Genomic DNA, 17,818 nt, shown 5'->3' on the forward strand with positions numbered 1-17,818 from the left:
TCACATTCGCTATTTTCGCGCTGTTATTTCTCGTCACGTTGAGTGGATTGTTGAACGCGGTCTAAATCACTGAGAGTCGGGGGTGTAATTTAGTTTAAACTGTGCAACCCTCCTTCGGTATATCCGGTTAAGCCGGAGATAAACAAATTAGAGTGCACGGCGTCCTTATAATCCAATCATAACGAGAGAAATAGAGAGATAGCGAGTGGGAGAGAGGAATTTTCATTTTTTTGTACAATGTCAAAGAGAGGAATTCATATTTTCATATTATAAACTACATAGCAACTTGAAAGTAGAGTGTTTGACATCTCGTTACAAAAATCATGCTGTGCTGTAAAAAGCGTTGATTATTTTCATTATTATGTTTGTTCGAATGCTTTTGAAACCCAAAAGAAAAAGTTGTAAGAAACATCATTTGTTGAAATAATATTTGGTTTGGCATAGAAGCAAATAAAATATGAATGTATGGAGAATGAAAGTTGCAATTTCACCAAATACATAAATTGCATCTATCAGTTTTTGGAATGAGACGACTCAAATATTAACATATAAATGTTCATATGCATAGTGAAGTAAAATTTAAAATAGGAAAAAAATGTAAAAATGTCAATAATAAGATTCAGAAAATTTTCTTTAGAAACTGTATATCATATAATACAACTGAATTACAGAAAAAATCTTAATAAGAATGATATACATACATATATATGTTAAATTATATTAGCTAGCAGTAATAACTCGGTGGTTGTGTTAATGCTAGCTACCGAGAGGTTCTCGGGTTCAAACCCTGGGCTTAAATCGATTGAAAAGAGTCTATTCCGAGTATTTCTGCAGTGCTGCTGCTCAGATTTAGATATTTGTGACTCCAAGTCAATCATTTTCTTTCAGATTTTGCCAATTTATCTTATTTCATTGTCATTCTACCCACTATTTGAATATGATTTCAAATTTATAATACGTAAATTGATTTATATATGTACAAGTTAAATACCATGAGTGACGCTCAGGTGCGACCCGTAATGGCATCATGGGAAAATATAAATTTTAAACAAAAAAACAAAATATATAGTACATAAATACATACATTATTAAATTGTAAGCTGTACATGTACAAACAAACAAATAAACATTTAATTTTATGTAGCCAAGATATTATTGAATCATTTTTATGTGGGCTACTAAATATTCGTTAGTACTTATGAACATATATACCTATAATACGTATAGGTAAATAAATACTTGAGATCTCCCCTCCATTAATGTAATCGCCAATTTGAGAATAATACTCAATTCACTTTATCTGTGACGTCACTTATCGTTCACTTATAAATTAAGCCCCAATATATACGTAGACTTTTATCGATGTGATTTTATTAATGAATTGGATTGGATAGGCGACCAACATATTCGTATAATTGAGTATTATCATCCGATACCCGATACCGTTTAATGGATCAGCCTCACCCCACTCTCACCCTCGCCACCCACTCATTTCCCATTGAATGATGATATGGAATATTTGGAGCCGGTTTTTAAGTGGACGTGTGTCACTTGACTCGACTTCAATATGTGCCAATCGCGTATCAACTGTGAAAATGCGATTCCCCTTCAATTTCACGAATGAAAATGCACAGAGATTGAAGGAAATTTTTTCGAATTTTTCCATCCCATAATGAAAATCGTCGGCTTTTGATGCGTCGCAATATTTTTTACATTATATTTTTTCAAGTTCGTCTAAAATTTGCGGCCTCAACGCTAAAACTTATGCAATATATAAGGAGATTTGCGTGCTTGTGGAATACATAAGTCGCAGACATAATATCTTGCATGATCATGACAAACAAGTTAATCCTCAATTTGACGAAAATAGTCAGCTTATTTATTTTATATGTAAATATAATGTATGTATATAATTCGATCTGAACAAAACACAAATAAATGCACGCGATACTAAATTGCTTATTGCGGCTTAGTGATTTTTATTATTGTGATATTTTTTCATTGAAAATAAGTGTCTGTGTATATTTTATTAGTGAATCGGAACGTGTGCTTTTTGGCACGTTGCGGTCCCATTTCAGCGTCGTCTACGTTTACGGTGCAATTTTTCCAATTAATGGTGTTTTCCTTGGGTCCGGAAACCATTATAGACCTTTGAAGCGACGTGCATTTTCCCGATAAGTCCAGCTGAGCGCGTACCGGATGTAATTAAACGGACCACCCTCGTAGTACTTTTAACAAATATCCGTTTTTATGTCGATCGCAGAAATCCATGGAAAATATGTCAACAATTTCCAATAAATAAAATGCGTAAATATTTTTATTTCTTTTGCGTTTCCCCTCTCTACCCTTGTGTGTTAAGAGTGTGTATGTACATATGTGTGGTGGCGAAAGGCCATATGTCTTAATCAGTCGGAGGATCGCAATGTGGGCTTTGTCTCTGGTTTGGCAGCCAATATTTTTCTCATTGTTTCACCTAACGCCCACTGCCTTTCGCCGCAAATACGGTCAAAGTGAATTTAATGATATGTTTATAAGTAACATGGGTGCCAAATGTTTTTTGCGATCTATTGTGATCGGTCAGGCATACCAAACTCATTTGGGCAATGTTGTATGTTTTTAAATTTCATCTTTTTACTTTATCTATGTACGTAGTAACAATAGATGAAGTTTTGTGATCATGCGAAAATTCGAACTCGAGATTTTGACTGATTCGAACTCAGAATCGATCACTGATCACGTATTCATGATCTAGAAAAAATGTGTGTGTGTGTGTGTGTGTGTGTGTGTCTGTGTGTGTGTCTGTGTGTGTGTCTGTGTGGGTGACACCGTTAGTCCTATCGAACTGAAACTTAGTATCGGTTACTGAAATTCTTATCGACACGACGTAAATTTTTTTCAAATTTTTAAGTTGACCGGAAATGGTACCTCGCCTTATGGGTGTCCTCATTTTTTAAGTTTTTGAATTCAATTATCTCCCAAACCACTAATTGAATCGGACTGAATTTTTTTTAAATATAATACAAATAATAATTTTTATAACCTCATATTTTTTAAATATTTTTATCTGAACCGGAAGCAGTACTTTTACTCTAGAGAATCGAAGTTTTTTATGTTTTTTTCAGAAACCTTTTGGTTTATTGAACTGAAATTTCATATCTAGAAGTTTAAATTTAATACCAAGTTAATTATAAAATTTAGTTAGCATCCGTGAACCGGAAGTAGCAGTTTACTCTTGTTCGATTTTTCTTCCACTATTTTTTTCGACCCCTTAAACATGTGTGTTCGTCACAAAAAATTCAAGTATAATTCTTGTTGCAATTTGATGAAACTGAAAAAAAATTATTAAATTTTATAAACCGGAAGTGGGATTTTTTTCACTTAGAAAGGTTGAAAATGTTGTGCCCACTACTCTGTCCACACCCCTGAACGTATTAAGCTGAAAATTTATATTTCTATCCTTTATGTACTAACTTAGATCTGGTAGGGTTTTGGTCAGAATTCGTAAACCGGAAGTAGTATTTTTTTTAAAAACAATATTTCATTATTTTATTTTGACCTTTTAAATTGTTTTAAGCTTCTTGATATTTAATGTGTATAATAAAAATAGTGATTTTAAGTAAAAATAAAAAAAAATTACTTAATTTAATGAACCGGAAGTGGGATTTTTTTCCTCGTAGAAAGGTCAAAAATATTGTGCCCACTACTCTGTCCGCACCCCTGAACGTATTAAGCTGAAAATTTATATTTCTATCCTTTATGTACTAACTCAGAGCTGGTAGAGTTTTGGTCAGAATTTGTAAACCGGAAGTAGTATTTTTTTTTAAAACAATATTTCATTATTTTATTTCGACCTTTAAAATTATTTTTATTTTCTTGATATTTAATGAGTATACTACTGATAGTGATTTTTAGTAATAAAAAAAATTTGAACAAAATCTGATAACCGGAAGTAGATCTTTTGTTTTGTGCAAGTTTCCATACATTTGCGCTCAATTTGTATCGCTATCATAGTCATCAGTTCAATATCGAATTTTGTTTTGTAACCTTCTTATATTCATCAAATACATAGATAAAGTCATGGGTTGGTCACACCCGAATTTTTTATTTTAAGTACTTAAAAAAAAACTTCTTATAATGTTATTTAATCCAATATATCATTGAATTACTCTCTAGGTCAGCGTCACTTTTAAAATACCTTATCAGCAAATGTCTCCCGTAGGGTCTATGACAGATGGCTGCTGGTCAAAATCAACCAAAATATTACTATCAAGAAGATGTATCGGGTTATTGGATTTTTTTTTTACTTATTAAAAGTCTGTTCGTGAATAATAAGAAAAAAAATATTAAGAGATAAAAACCCTTTAATTCCTCGTAAATTTTCAAAATTTCCTTAGATTCGTTCGTTGAAATCATTATATGTTCATTATGTTTGTTAAGAACAAAAGTTTTAAAAACCATTATTTATCATTGAGATTGAGATCACTTTTATCGAATTCGTTAAGAAATATTTGTTTGTTATCAAAACACTATTTAAAACACAAATCTATTAAAAACTTTGCCTCGATTTAACTATTTGTAACAGGAAATCTCCATAATTAGATTCAATTTCTTCCAAAAAATCTTTGAAGCGCCTGTGTGTAATATATTATAGATCCTGCTACTATTTTGTTTGCGATCTTAATAACCTTTTTATCACATCCTCAATTGTATACGTAGTTGCCTTTGAATATAAATTTTATTCATACATATAATGCTAATTACTTATCTAGATATAAAAATATTTCTGACCAAATTTCATAAAATATTAAAAAAATATATTTTTTGGTAGGTACTTATTTTTCTTAAAAAAAAAAACAACTCTGGCATAAAAATCAACAAATGAGTTACTTGGTCACCCGCGGATCACAAGTTGTTGATGTCTGGTCTATGGATATTAAATTTTCCTTGGCTAGACGAAAATTTTTTTATTGTTGAATGCAATTTTCGTATCATATTGACCAAAAAACTATACTTTATCAATCACGTCATACATACATACATATGTATGTATATATATATATATATATATATATATATATATATATATATATATATATATATATATAAATGATTTTGTTTATTCTCCACAAATAAAATATATCTCTTTCAAAAAGAATAGATTTTTTATATGGTTTAAATACATTTATAATAATTACTAAAGAACAATAAAATGTTTATTTTTCTCAACAAACACGAAATCGATAGTTTAAAAATGAGGTATGTATTATTTTATTTCCACCGTGACTTTGAGCATAACTGGTCTATAATATCAACGTAAATAAACGTGTCGAAACTGCAAGTCGACAAAAGTTTAAGCATTTGCAGATCTCTCCGTAACGTGTAATATGTAGTAGTGTGGTGCTTCAACGGTTCCGGGTTAATTGGTTGCGCAATTATGCATTCAATTGTTGAAGTCAAACAGGATGAATATACCACACAATGTACATAAATATATTTATATGTACACACAAATGGTACAGGAATAATGACAATTTAAAAAATATATTTTTTTAAATAATTTAGATAAAAAGTTAAGTAGCTGTTAATTTGTATATTATATTCAAAACACTCTTGGTACTTAAGTATGTAAATGTGGATATAATATAAATTGTTCATAATTTTATTACATTTTTTGCTAACCAACTTACGAGTAAATAAAGTTTACATCGGTTTAATATAGAAAAACGATTTCCTCTATTTTTAAATAGGTACATACATACATATGTGTGGGCATTACATATATAGAAAGAAAATTCTAAATTTGCGCATCTTAATATTGATTTTGTCCGTTATCTAATATATAGTTTCGAAAGAGACTTCGTATGCAAATATTTTTGGTTGGATAATGACTGGGAACTTCGAAAACAACTCAAAATAATTTTTCAATTCAAATAAATTTAATAAAAAAACAAATGAATATTTACTACTAGATTCGCCATGTTTAAGCTGTTTATATTACAAATACCAAGCGAAGCCGGGTAAAATAACTAGTTATCTACATATATTTAAAAAGCTTGACGTTTAAACAAACCATTTGCCATGTGCAGAATTCGTCATTATATATATTTTTTTCAAAATAGAATAGTAAAATGTGATTGTACCTAATTAGAAAATGTTAATAAAAAAATTATGGAAAAATGTTTGTCGGGTTCAATTATTTGAAATTGAGTTGATTTGGATTATTAATTAAAAGTTATTTGAAAGGATGAGTCTGAATGAAAATGAAATATAAAACTTTTATTATTAGTTAAATTTTGGGCATAAGTAGGATTATGAATATTTGAAATGTTTTAATTGTGAAATTTTAATACCACAAAGCGATGCAATATTGAAAAATTTTCCACTTTGAAAAGTAAGCTTATCTCATTAATCTCACAAACCTCAAAAAAATGTAATTATTTACAATTAAAAACAGAAAGCGAAACTAGAGAGAATTATGTAATGATTCTTTTTAGTCGCCAATTCTCAATTACATTTTTTTACAACAATTTCAAATTCATTACCAGGGCCAATGAGTGTCTGTTGAATATGTAAATTCTTACACTTAACTCAAATTGAGATTTATAGAATGAATTATTCAACAAGCGTTGTTAAATGCATGCTGTTTACTCGAACAAGCAAATTTAATCTTAACTTTTACCAATATATCTCCTACGTCGTTTCGCATGAAAATATGTATGAAATTCAGCCACAACTGAAAGTAATGAGCGCTAGCTTGTATTTCACGCAGCGAAAGGGTTAAATAAAATCCGACAAGCACACTAAACAAAACCAACTCACCGCGACAATAAAATAACAATATATTTGTGTGGGTTTTTGTTTTTTGTTGTATAATATGTATGTAAAGCGTTTGTGTTCGCGTGCTAACCGCCAGACAGCACGTAAAGATCGCCGCCAAATTTATTTTATATGCAACGTTCGTGTTTCCAAGTTGAAACAAACCCGCAAAAGAGGAAAATTTTGACCGCATGAGGGAAAACACAAATAACATAAGCGCATCGCTATCAATCAATCGTCCGGTGAACGTTTTGCGTTTATCAACGAAATGTTTTTCCCCAACGAATTGCGAACGTTTTCGCAGGAACGAATCGCTAATGGTTTATTTTTCGTTCGTTTTTTTCCAACCGAAATGTTGCAACATATTCTTTTGCAGAGGTATAAAAATTTTATTTTTTCTATCACCGATAAATTTACTTCTCTCTAAATATTATTAAATATTACAGTGTAGAAAAATCAATTTCGCTGCGATTAAAACGCCAGCTGCTAGCGAAAGAACGCGTGCAATTGAAAGGTAGATGAACCATTTTAAACTTTTTCCGACTATTTTTTTTTCATTCTAATGATATCCTGTGACTTCATGTCATAAAAATTTCTAATATGAAATCCATATTGAATATTCAACGAAAAAGAAAATATTATGGAATATTTATTTTCTTTTTATTATTGAAAACAATTGAAAATGTTTCAATATATTTGTCTACATCGAGCAAATTACCGGATCGGAGTTAAATCAATCTTTACTAAAATATACCAATTAAATTTGAATATGACAATGATTTTCGTTGATTTGCTCTCGTTTTTGAGATATGAGCGTTTTAAAAAATGCGCAATTATTACAGATTTTTTACTTTTGCAGTCGCTAACTCAAAATCTAGTATTGCGGTGCCAAAAGTGAGAATCAATAGTCGGATGTTTTTTCTATTGATTGTGATTTTTTTATTGCTTTAAAATACTTCTAATTAACTATCTAACGAATTTTAAGATTTATATTCGAATTCAGTGGGTCAAACTTACATAGTAATAAAGATTGATTGTCTCCGCTCTGGTAAGTAAAAAACGGGATTTTTTGTTGCTCAGTGCTATTTGAACCTATGTAACTAGCAGGGCTGTGGAGTCGGATCAAAATTTACCGACTCCGAGTCCAACTTGAACGATTTTTATAAGACAGATTTTTTTTGCCAATTTTTAAAATTATTAGTAGTAAAAATTATAGCAATTTTAAAAATATAAAAAATTTTAGGAATTAAAAAAATCATTAAAAATTGACACGTTAGCCAATTTATTAAATTATTGGTATAAATAAAAAGTATTTACATTTATAGTATACAATATGTATCTATAAATTTCACACGCAATCAAATCTATTTAATAAAAAAAGTATGAGACGAAGGAAAATCCAGAACACATCAAAATTGTCCAGAACACATCAAAATACATACATACGTATGTGCAATTCAACGATTTTACTTATAATGTAATTTAAATTCATCATTTTTACGAAGAAATTTTTAAATTTCAATTTATTAGTAGATTTACTTCATTGAAATTAAAGACTGGTTGACGCATACCGTAATACTATTAATTAAAAATAATAATAATAATAAAGGAGTCGGAGTCGGTTGATTATTTACGACTCCGCTAGAAATGCTCTGACTCCACAGCCCTGCTAAATAGACAATTTTTATTGATTCATTTTGATATTCGATCAATAAATTTTCGTTTCCATCTATCACATTTCCATATAATATATGTATGTGTGTACAATGCTTATTCATATGTATATATTTATATTAGTTTTCTAATTTTTACAAAATAGTAATTCGCATGCTTTAAGCCGCATCTTCCATTTTTTTTTGTTTTGATTGTATTGAGTTATACTGAATCTAATACTTATGAATTACATTAGTATAAATTATTTTTTTAATTTTTAGCAGCTTAAGAATTTCCTATTTAAATATATTATTTATCAATACAGAGAGCTTTAAATGTTAAAATTAGAGCCACCGAAAAATTTCAAGCGTTGATTGCATATTCATCAACGTATAATTGCATTATTCGTACAAATCATGAAATAGTTATGTTAAAATTGAATAAAGCAAAAACGTCTCGCTCTCGAGATAAGGTGATGAAAGAAACATCTTCAAAAATGTGAATTTGAAAACGTCTTCAAAAATGTGAAACGTGAATTCCCGCTGAAATTTATTTGTGAAACATTTTAATTTGAATCAAATAGCCGATTATTGAATGTGCATTATAAAAAAATGACAATACATAAGTATAAATAGCGCATAATAATTTCAGTTGCGAAAAAGGCAAGAATATGAATTTTTAAAAGAATGCCAAAAAAATGTAATGAATTATTCATGGACATTAAATTAATACAAATTCAAAGTACTCTCCTACTTTATACTTCGCTCGGGTGATTCATTTATTTCTCGATGTATTAGTATTCCATCAAAGTTAAGCTTTTCTATGCAATAATGGGCTTTTCAAATATTCAAAATCAATTTATTATACATAATTGATTCATGGACAAAGTTAAATTTGTTGGGCTCTATTTTCGCTAGTCGTGTTGCATACAAGTAATCAAAATATATTCTCTATTTAATGTGTAACGCTACGACTAATAAATTATCATAATAAATGAGCAAACACTAGCATCATTTGACGCCAACGCGATTTTATAAATTTATCATTTCGTAACAGTTTTAGATTGCCCTCTCCACTATACGGCTATTTGTATATATACTTTGAAATGGCAACGAGTGAGTTTTCCGAGATTTTACCGACTGATTCTAGATTGTCGGCTACATTTTGCTGCATATTTAAAGTTGAAGCACTTCAATGGATACGAATGGAAAATTCTGTTTCGTTTTGATGCTCCTTGGACCGCAGCACCCGCATATGAAATTTAAATCGTGCGGTTCTACCCTCATGTTTAAGTTATTATTCCCTTCATTATAGCAGACAAAATACTTGAAATTTATCATCAGATTCTGTAATGCATTATTCATTATACCTATGTAATATATTGTTATAAATCAGGTTATTTCTTAATTGTGTTATATTTTTTACTTAATCCATACTTTTAGCTAATGATTAAATGTAAGTAGCGTGATTTACGTCAGGGATATGTGGGAATACTCCATGGAATTAATCCGAATAACGTTGGCGCTGATCACGTTCCATCGTTTTATTGTTTGACAAAAACAAATATGTCGATATGTTCATAATAAACAATTATGAGTCGCTTTGTTTTCAGCTTTTGTGTAGTCAATGAGCTTTATGCGTGACAGACGTGTTTGTTGAGCGTGTTCGTCAAATATTAATTAACGAATCAATTGAAACAATGAACATTGAGCATAGTTAATTTTTAATTTATAAATTGTATCGAAATTTCTAAAGATCAAAATGTATTCATCTTTTAATTCAGATTTCTTGTTTTTTTTCTTATATTATTTTCCGATCGGTGAGAATATTCTGCCAGAGATGAAAGGAGTTAATTTAATTTTGAGATGAAAACTTTTTCGTAAACCATTTGAAAAGCAATTTTAAAGCAACTTAATAAACAACTTTTTAATCAAACCCCATTATTTTTCATAGGCAGTCTCTCTTTTCAAATTAAATCGATCTGAATAAAACGTTATATTCCTTTCAAATATCTTAAAAGTTTATATAAATAAATTTATGAAACATCAATCCAACATTCAATTGAAAATATTCAATATAACATTGAAGAAAAATAATAAAATGGAGTTGAAACGTAGCACATTGATATTGTTTAGAAACAAAATATTATACAATAATTTTATTATCAAGGTTGGTTAAATGGAAATTGCAATATCACATTGGAATATAAATAAAAGTTTGCATTGGCATATAAATAAAAAAATTCTAGATTTTTCAATTCATATACATATGTATCGATCCGAATCAGATCAGATCCAACTTGTACTACCTTGATAACATTTCTTAATAGCCATTAGTATAGCTCGGTGGTTGCACCGAAAGGCTCCCAAGTTCAAGTCCTGGGTTGAATTCGATTGAAAAGAATTTATTCCGAGTATTTCTACAGTATTGCTGGTCATTTGTGACCCAAGTCGATCGTTTCCTATCAGAGTTCCTAATCAAATTTGGCGAAACCAACTTAACTAAAATTCGTCACCACTATTTGAATATGATTTCAAATTTATATATGTATAAGTTGAATACCTTAGATGGCACTCAGGGGCATCATGGTACAATAAAAATTGTATTAAAAATATATGTAGATATCGCTGTATGCTTGTTTATTAATAACTTGCTGTAATGGAAAATGTCAGTGATTATCAACACAGCGTCAGAACACTTTGTTCTTTGTATGTGAAACTTTACATATTGCAATCCATTAGCGATTATTTTACATATACATTTGTATGTATATAAAAAAAATCCCCAAAACACACAGTCGCACACACATTTTTTTTAGATCATGAAAACGTGATCAGTGATCGATTTTGAGTTAGAATCAATCAAAATATCGAGTTAGAATTTTTGCATGATCACAAAACATCATCTATTGTTACTACGTACATACATATATTTGTAGCCATAGTGTCGACTTGGAGCTAATCTGTAACGTCACTATGGAAAATTTGTAAATAAATAAATAATAAAGTAAAAAGTTTTTTATGAAATGAAAATCAATTTTTCTAAATGTATGTATGTGTGTAAATTTTTCAAACTTCTTTAATTACATCAGTTACTTAAAGTTATCAACCAGTCGCCTTAGTGATATGTAAGTAACTCGCCAATTCCATCAGAGATTTTAGCGATACGTAAAAACGATTCGAAACGTCAAAAAAAATACACATCACTCTCGCCGTCCCTTTCAAGCGGATGCGCCATATAAGGCAACAAAAAGAGATAGAGCTAACATAAACGGGAAAGCGATTCCCTAAACGTATAGTGGAAATTTCGACATCCTATATTTTTATGAGCACTAAATTTTATCGCCGTACACGTGTCCTCTGCTTTATCAGGACATATCCGCATTTATGTCTCTGTATTACAATATAATACGTACATACATTATAGTGGCAAAACATGGACATGATCAAAATTTTGTTTATCGCAGGCGCATGCATAAGACCATTTCGATGTACCTCTATTCTGGTTAGGGTCCCCCATTATATTAATTACAGTTGGGTGTAAGTCGAGTATTCGGTGAATTAAGTCACGATCCCTCGAGATCCCGCTAAGATTCCCAAACAGTCTCCGTTTACGTAATACGTGTACATGCATATATGTATGTATGTATGTACATACATCCATACACATTACACAATTAAACGTCGGTGCTGTGAGGATATTTGAGATGTCGAAATGTGGAATTTGTGTGTGTTCATCGCTACGTTCAGATTTCATTATCGCACTCAGTCTATTCACCAAGTGCCGTGATTTATTATGCATATTATTGTTGACGTCTATGTATTCAATTTTATCACGCCTTAATTGCGCGTTCTCACTAAATCAATTTATTTCAACGAGATTAAAAGCCTCGTTGACGACATTTTCCAGTATGTAAATTCATCTACATATAAACTTCAATAAATCTTATCAGCGAAAATCATAAAGCTTGGCAATCTAATTTTAAATAAAAGGTACTCCAGAAAAACAGTCCGCTTATTCATCTCGAGTGAACGAATCATTTGATAGATCAAACTGCCCACGTGAAAAAGTCTTATGTATTTTTATGTATTTGTAACAATCGTTTCCGGACTTTCCTGGTTCTGTTTCTATGAATTTTAAAATTTATTCAATGATCACGATGAATGTCTTTTTTAGTAGAAATCATCTTGTAGGATTGCATTTATATTAAAAAAAATAGTATAATTAATCAAAGAAAATTCAAATAACACTTCAAAGCTTAAATATTTAGTAAATACGTTTCAACAAAATAAAAACATATAAAAAAAAGCTCCTATATGTCACCATAGACAAAAATATATGTAGTTTTTATCTGCTTTTACAGAGAACTAGACGTTTCATACATAATATGTATACATAGTTTCCCATAAAAAATCATATTAAAGAACACGCTATGAGAATTTAGAAATTCATTTTTTCTATACATGATATATTCACGCACGTGTACATATATGTATATATATAACACATATGTACTTATAAAATGCGTATATAAATAGAGAAAAATGTTTGTTGATGTTGACTGAAATATATCTTTTATTAAAAATTGCAGGCATGGCGAGTTATTTAATAAAATGTACATACAAAAATATGATATTTAAACAGGTAATGTGAATATTTACCTGAAAATACTAGACGATGTACATAAGTTACAATATTTACATTTGAAAATTTCAGTAACGAGTCTATTTTATTCGTTCATTAAATTTTACAAAAAAATATTTGAAAACTACAAGATGAGTTTTGTTTTGAAACTTTAGCTTAGAAACTAATTTACAGTAATAATTACATACAAATTTAATAAATAAATAGAATTTTCCGCCTACTTACATATCCACACTTATACGTTCATACGTACATAATACCGATGTATATGTACTTGTAACAGTGGCTTAACTACTATGTAGCGAGGGTAAGCAATGCTTACGGGAGATAGGGGGTCATAAATCGACAAAATAACTGTTCAAATTAAGACACTTTTGTGAGAATGCAGGTAGGGAAAAAATATTTTGGTTTTCTTGAACCTAGGAAAATTATTAATATGCCGGAAACAGATATTCCATACCATTGTTTGAATCTCAAATAAAAATTTCCAGAAGTTTTCTCAGATCAATTCGAATCTCAATTTACTCATGTACTTTTATTAATAAAGAAATATCTTTCTGAAACAATGACCAAAAGGCAATATTTTCAGAATTACTATTTATTACCAGGTACAGTTGTTTGGAGAGTTATTTTTCAGAAGTACAGATGTGTACATATGTATATACCGCAATCATGCTATTTTTACTCTTCCGGTAACTGTGGATAGTGTAGAAAGAACATTCAATAAATTAAAAATAATTAAAGATTACAAAGAAATTCGATCGGTCAAACCAGACTCAATGAGCTAGCTTTACTTACAATTGAGCGCAAAGAAGCAGTCAAAATGAACCTCAATCAACTAATTTATGATTTTACAAACTGTAAGGCTCGAAAGACATTTTAAAATAGGCGAGTTAAATTAAGAAAATTATATTATGGACCTATGTACATATTAACAATAACTTTGTTTATATTAATACTTTGTTGCAAAACCAAAAATTTGGTATTCAATTTAAAAACTCGAGGGGGGGGGGGTCCTTGATAATTTTTTGCTTACGGACCCAAAATTTTTCAAGTAGTGATAAGGCATGCTTGGTGGATTGCCTGGGGATTTCACGTCAAAACTAGTAAGTTATGTAATTTGCGATTGAAATATCGATCAATTATATTATATATAGAACTTGAAAACCAGACAGAACATTTTCAATGAACGATTTTTTTTAGCAATTACTTTAATATTTAAACTTAAGCAGTTGAATTTAAAATAAAATTAGCTCATACGAGTCCATAAAATTTCAACTGTTTTATGGAGACAATTTTGCCCATTTTTGTGTGGCTTATTGAGTTGATTTATTCGAAATATATTTTAGAATCCATCATCTTCGTATATCACAGACCTTTTGGCTTTCACATAAATATATGTATATGTGAAAATTTCCAACTAGTACGATTGATTTGCCTATAAATTGACGTCACGTATTCGCAAGTTATAAATAATATGGCGAAATAATATACGAGTACTATTCCACTGTAATTCAATATATGGATCAAAATAAAAATAAATGTATTCATTAGATTTTTACTGTCTTCAAATTAGCAAGTTGAATTATTTCATTGTGCACCGGGCAAAGGTCCGTTTATATTATCCAACACTCCACGTCAACGGCTTGGCACAGAACTACACGGAAATACTTTTATTCTATTATTTTATTCTACATATATACAAATACATAAGATGGATTGCTAGAAAGAAATTATTTGTGTACGTACATAAAGAAATTATTTATGTATGTACATAGTTACGAGTAAGATAGTTTAATCGCAAGTAATTATTTATGTGATTTACATTGGGATTTACCTGTAAGGCCTTCCTGGTTTATATGTAAATAAATAAATAAATGTACATAGTACTAGCTAGACATAATTACTTGTGATTGAACTGCCTATCTTATAATTATATAAATAATTACTTTCTAACAATCGATCTCATGTTCTTAAACTTGCTAAAAAAAGATGTACTACACTCTAGATTAGACCCGGCACGTTCATACTTTTGAATGAGAGCATGGCAAAATCGGCTTACATATAAGAGAGAAGTACCATGAAGGGGCCATACGCGATTGCCAGTCTATTTTAAATAATGTCACAAAAATGAATATTGTTTTTTTAACAATGGTACATATACTATTTGCTAACCAATGTTTCCATTTGACAGAGAATTTGCCGCCATATATTGAAAATTTATTTAATTAATTAATTAATTAATTTTTCTATTGGTGTTTTATATTGTTTACATGTATGTAGGTACATAGGTAGTTTTTACCTTTTTTTTCATTGTAAACAATTAAATATAAATATATAGATCTAACCGGCACATTTTTTTTTAACAACTTAATGTGCCAACACCCATTCAATGATATGTCATCGGGTACAACACTAGTAATGAATAATTAAAAAAAAAAAAAACACGAAATATTCTCACACTATTATGCAAGTACTGAATGTTCATCAAATAATATGATGAACCAAGTAAACAGATATTATGTATCCAACGAAACTTCTAACAACTCTCACTAATGATTCAAAGATTTTGTACATAAATAGCTGTTGTTGGGATATGTTTATAGTATTTTTAGCGATGCATAACATGGATAATATCAAAATGCAACTTACATGTATGGGAAGCCAGCAAACTGCGAAAGCTGCAACAACCACCAGCACCATTCTCGTAACACGCCTTTTCCCCTTGCGAGACTCGGCAGACAACCGTTGTCCAGGTGCGTTGCGCCACAGACGTGCCAACAGACGGACGTACAACACGCAGATCAACAATAAAGGAACGGCGTACGAAGATAGGAAAAATGACACCTGGAAAAAGGGTCGATAGCACAACGAACTCTCCAAGAACACACAAGATGACTGGGTGCGTCCCTTATGATCGTAATGCTGTTCGCCGTGACAGATGGCCACTGGAAGAGCGCTGCTCACGATCAACATCCAAGCCAGAGCTATGGCTATAAAAGCGTTGCTCTCGGTACGGATCCCCATTGACGCAACCGGATGTACCACAGCCAGGTACCTATCCAGGGACATCAGCACCAAGGTGTAGATGGAAGCATGTGCCGTCACTACGATCAAATACTGGACGACTTTACACCAAACATCCCCGAATGGCCAACGGGTCAAAACATAATCAGTGGCCGTGAACGGCACGCAAAACACCACGAAGAGGAGATCTGCAACGGCCAAGTTGATGATGAGCAGATTCGTGGTGGAGCGCATGCCCGGATTCCAGGCGACGACAGCCACCACTAAGGCATTTCCGATCAATCCAGCTAATCCTATAAATCCGAAAAATACAGGAACAACAGTCGATACGATGGCTTCGATGCCCCAATCTTCTTCTGGCGCAATCGTGGTGTAATCCATCAACCAGGTGGCGTTCGTCGTACACATGTCGGTCCATCCTATCGAGGTGGTGTTGCAAGGGTTGTAAATTTCGTTCGCTTGAGTCATCTCGTGATAATGATGACCGCTTCCAGTTGTTGATGAAATGTATCTATATATCTGTGGGTTTGTTTTATTCGGAGTTCAAATGTTGTTGATACATGGTGGTTTGTTCGGCGGTCGTCATTGGGCTGCCCACGCGCATTTTCGCCTCTGTTTTTCACGCCAATGTTTTTATCTCGTCAATCGAATTTTCATATTTTTTCTCGATTCATCCGATTTTTATTTGTTTTTGTATGTATATATGTATATATGTGTGTGTTTTTTTCCTTTTTTCGTTTCTACAAACAGTGCGAAAAGCGTTCGTCACAATGCGACATTCTCTCTGCGTTCAAATCCTGTAAAAAATGAAAAAGAAAATAAACAATATTTTTCGGATCAAATAATCTTTTTGATTTATAAATAAAATGTGCGCACAGCACGATTCAATCACAAAGGGTATAATATTAACTTTGAATTTAGTACAGGCATCTTATTGTTTTGTAAAGGTGGGCATATACATGTATAACATACATATGTATGTAAATACATATCACATATTTACATACATAGGTAAATGTATATTGTATATAAAAGGTAGGTATTACCTTTTCATTCAAATGCATACATATGTACGTTTATATTTAGTATGAAAAATAAATTGCAAGTAAACAACATTGCAAGTAAAAAGACTACTTATATTCATGCTATTTAGCACCACCCGTTTTCGGCACATTCATACTTGTATTGGGCAAGTGCAAGCCTAGCCGGATGTACCTGTATACTAAAAAAGCTTAAGCTTAGGGCCTCCAAACAAGATGTACATACATACATATACATATGTATATCATAATTTTTATATAAAGTAAATAAATATTCAAATAAAAAAAATTTTAACCCCGGATCTTCAGAAATATAAACATAATCGCAAATTTTTAAATTATCGGTTAGTAAAATTGGCTATTTTTTTAAATTTTAATCAACCTTTTAACCGCTTATACGCCCAGCCGACGCGCTGAGCGTATAATAGATACGGCTGTTTGCGCCTTAAGGCGCTTTGGGCAGCTAAGCGGTTAAGTAACTTTAATTTATAAATATTATTAATATTGAAAAAAAAAACACAAACAACTTAATTTGCAAATTGAGCCTAATTGGGATTTACGTGGGAATTATTTAAAAATATATGGTCATTAAAAATAATAATTTGGGAAATAATTATTGTTATATTGTCACACTCGAA

The 17,818-nt window shown here is 30.9% G+C and overlaps 1 protein-coding gene across 1 annotated transcript in view; it reads right to left on the reverse strand.

Annotated features, from left to right (window-relative positions):
• Window positions 1–17,818, reverse strand: part of LOC143920294 (allatostatin-A receptor-like) — an 83,752-nt gene that overhangs the window by 34,466 nt on the left and 31,468 nt on the right. The window contains exon 2 of the mRNA XM_077443116.1: window positions 15,766–16,937. Coding sequence (XP_077299242.1) covers window positions 15,766–16,608 — 843 coding nt within the window. The 5' untranslated portion in view covers window positions 16,609–16,937. The remainder of the gene's footprint in view (window positions 1–15,765; window positions 16,938–17,818) is intronic.

Source organism: Arctopsyche grandis, chromosome 12 (genome assembly GCF_051622035.1).
Source record: "Arctopsyche grandis isolate Sample6627 chromosome 12, ASM5162203v2, whole genome shotgun sequence".
Classification (NCBI taxonomy): domain Eukaryota; kingdom Metazoa; phylum Arthropoda; class Insecta; order Trichoptera; family Hydropsychidae; genus Arctopsyche; species Arctopsyche grandis.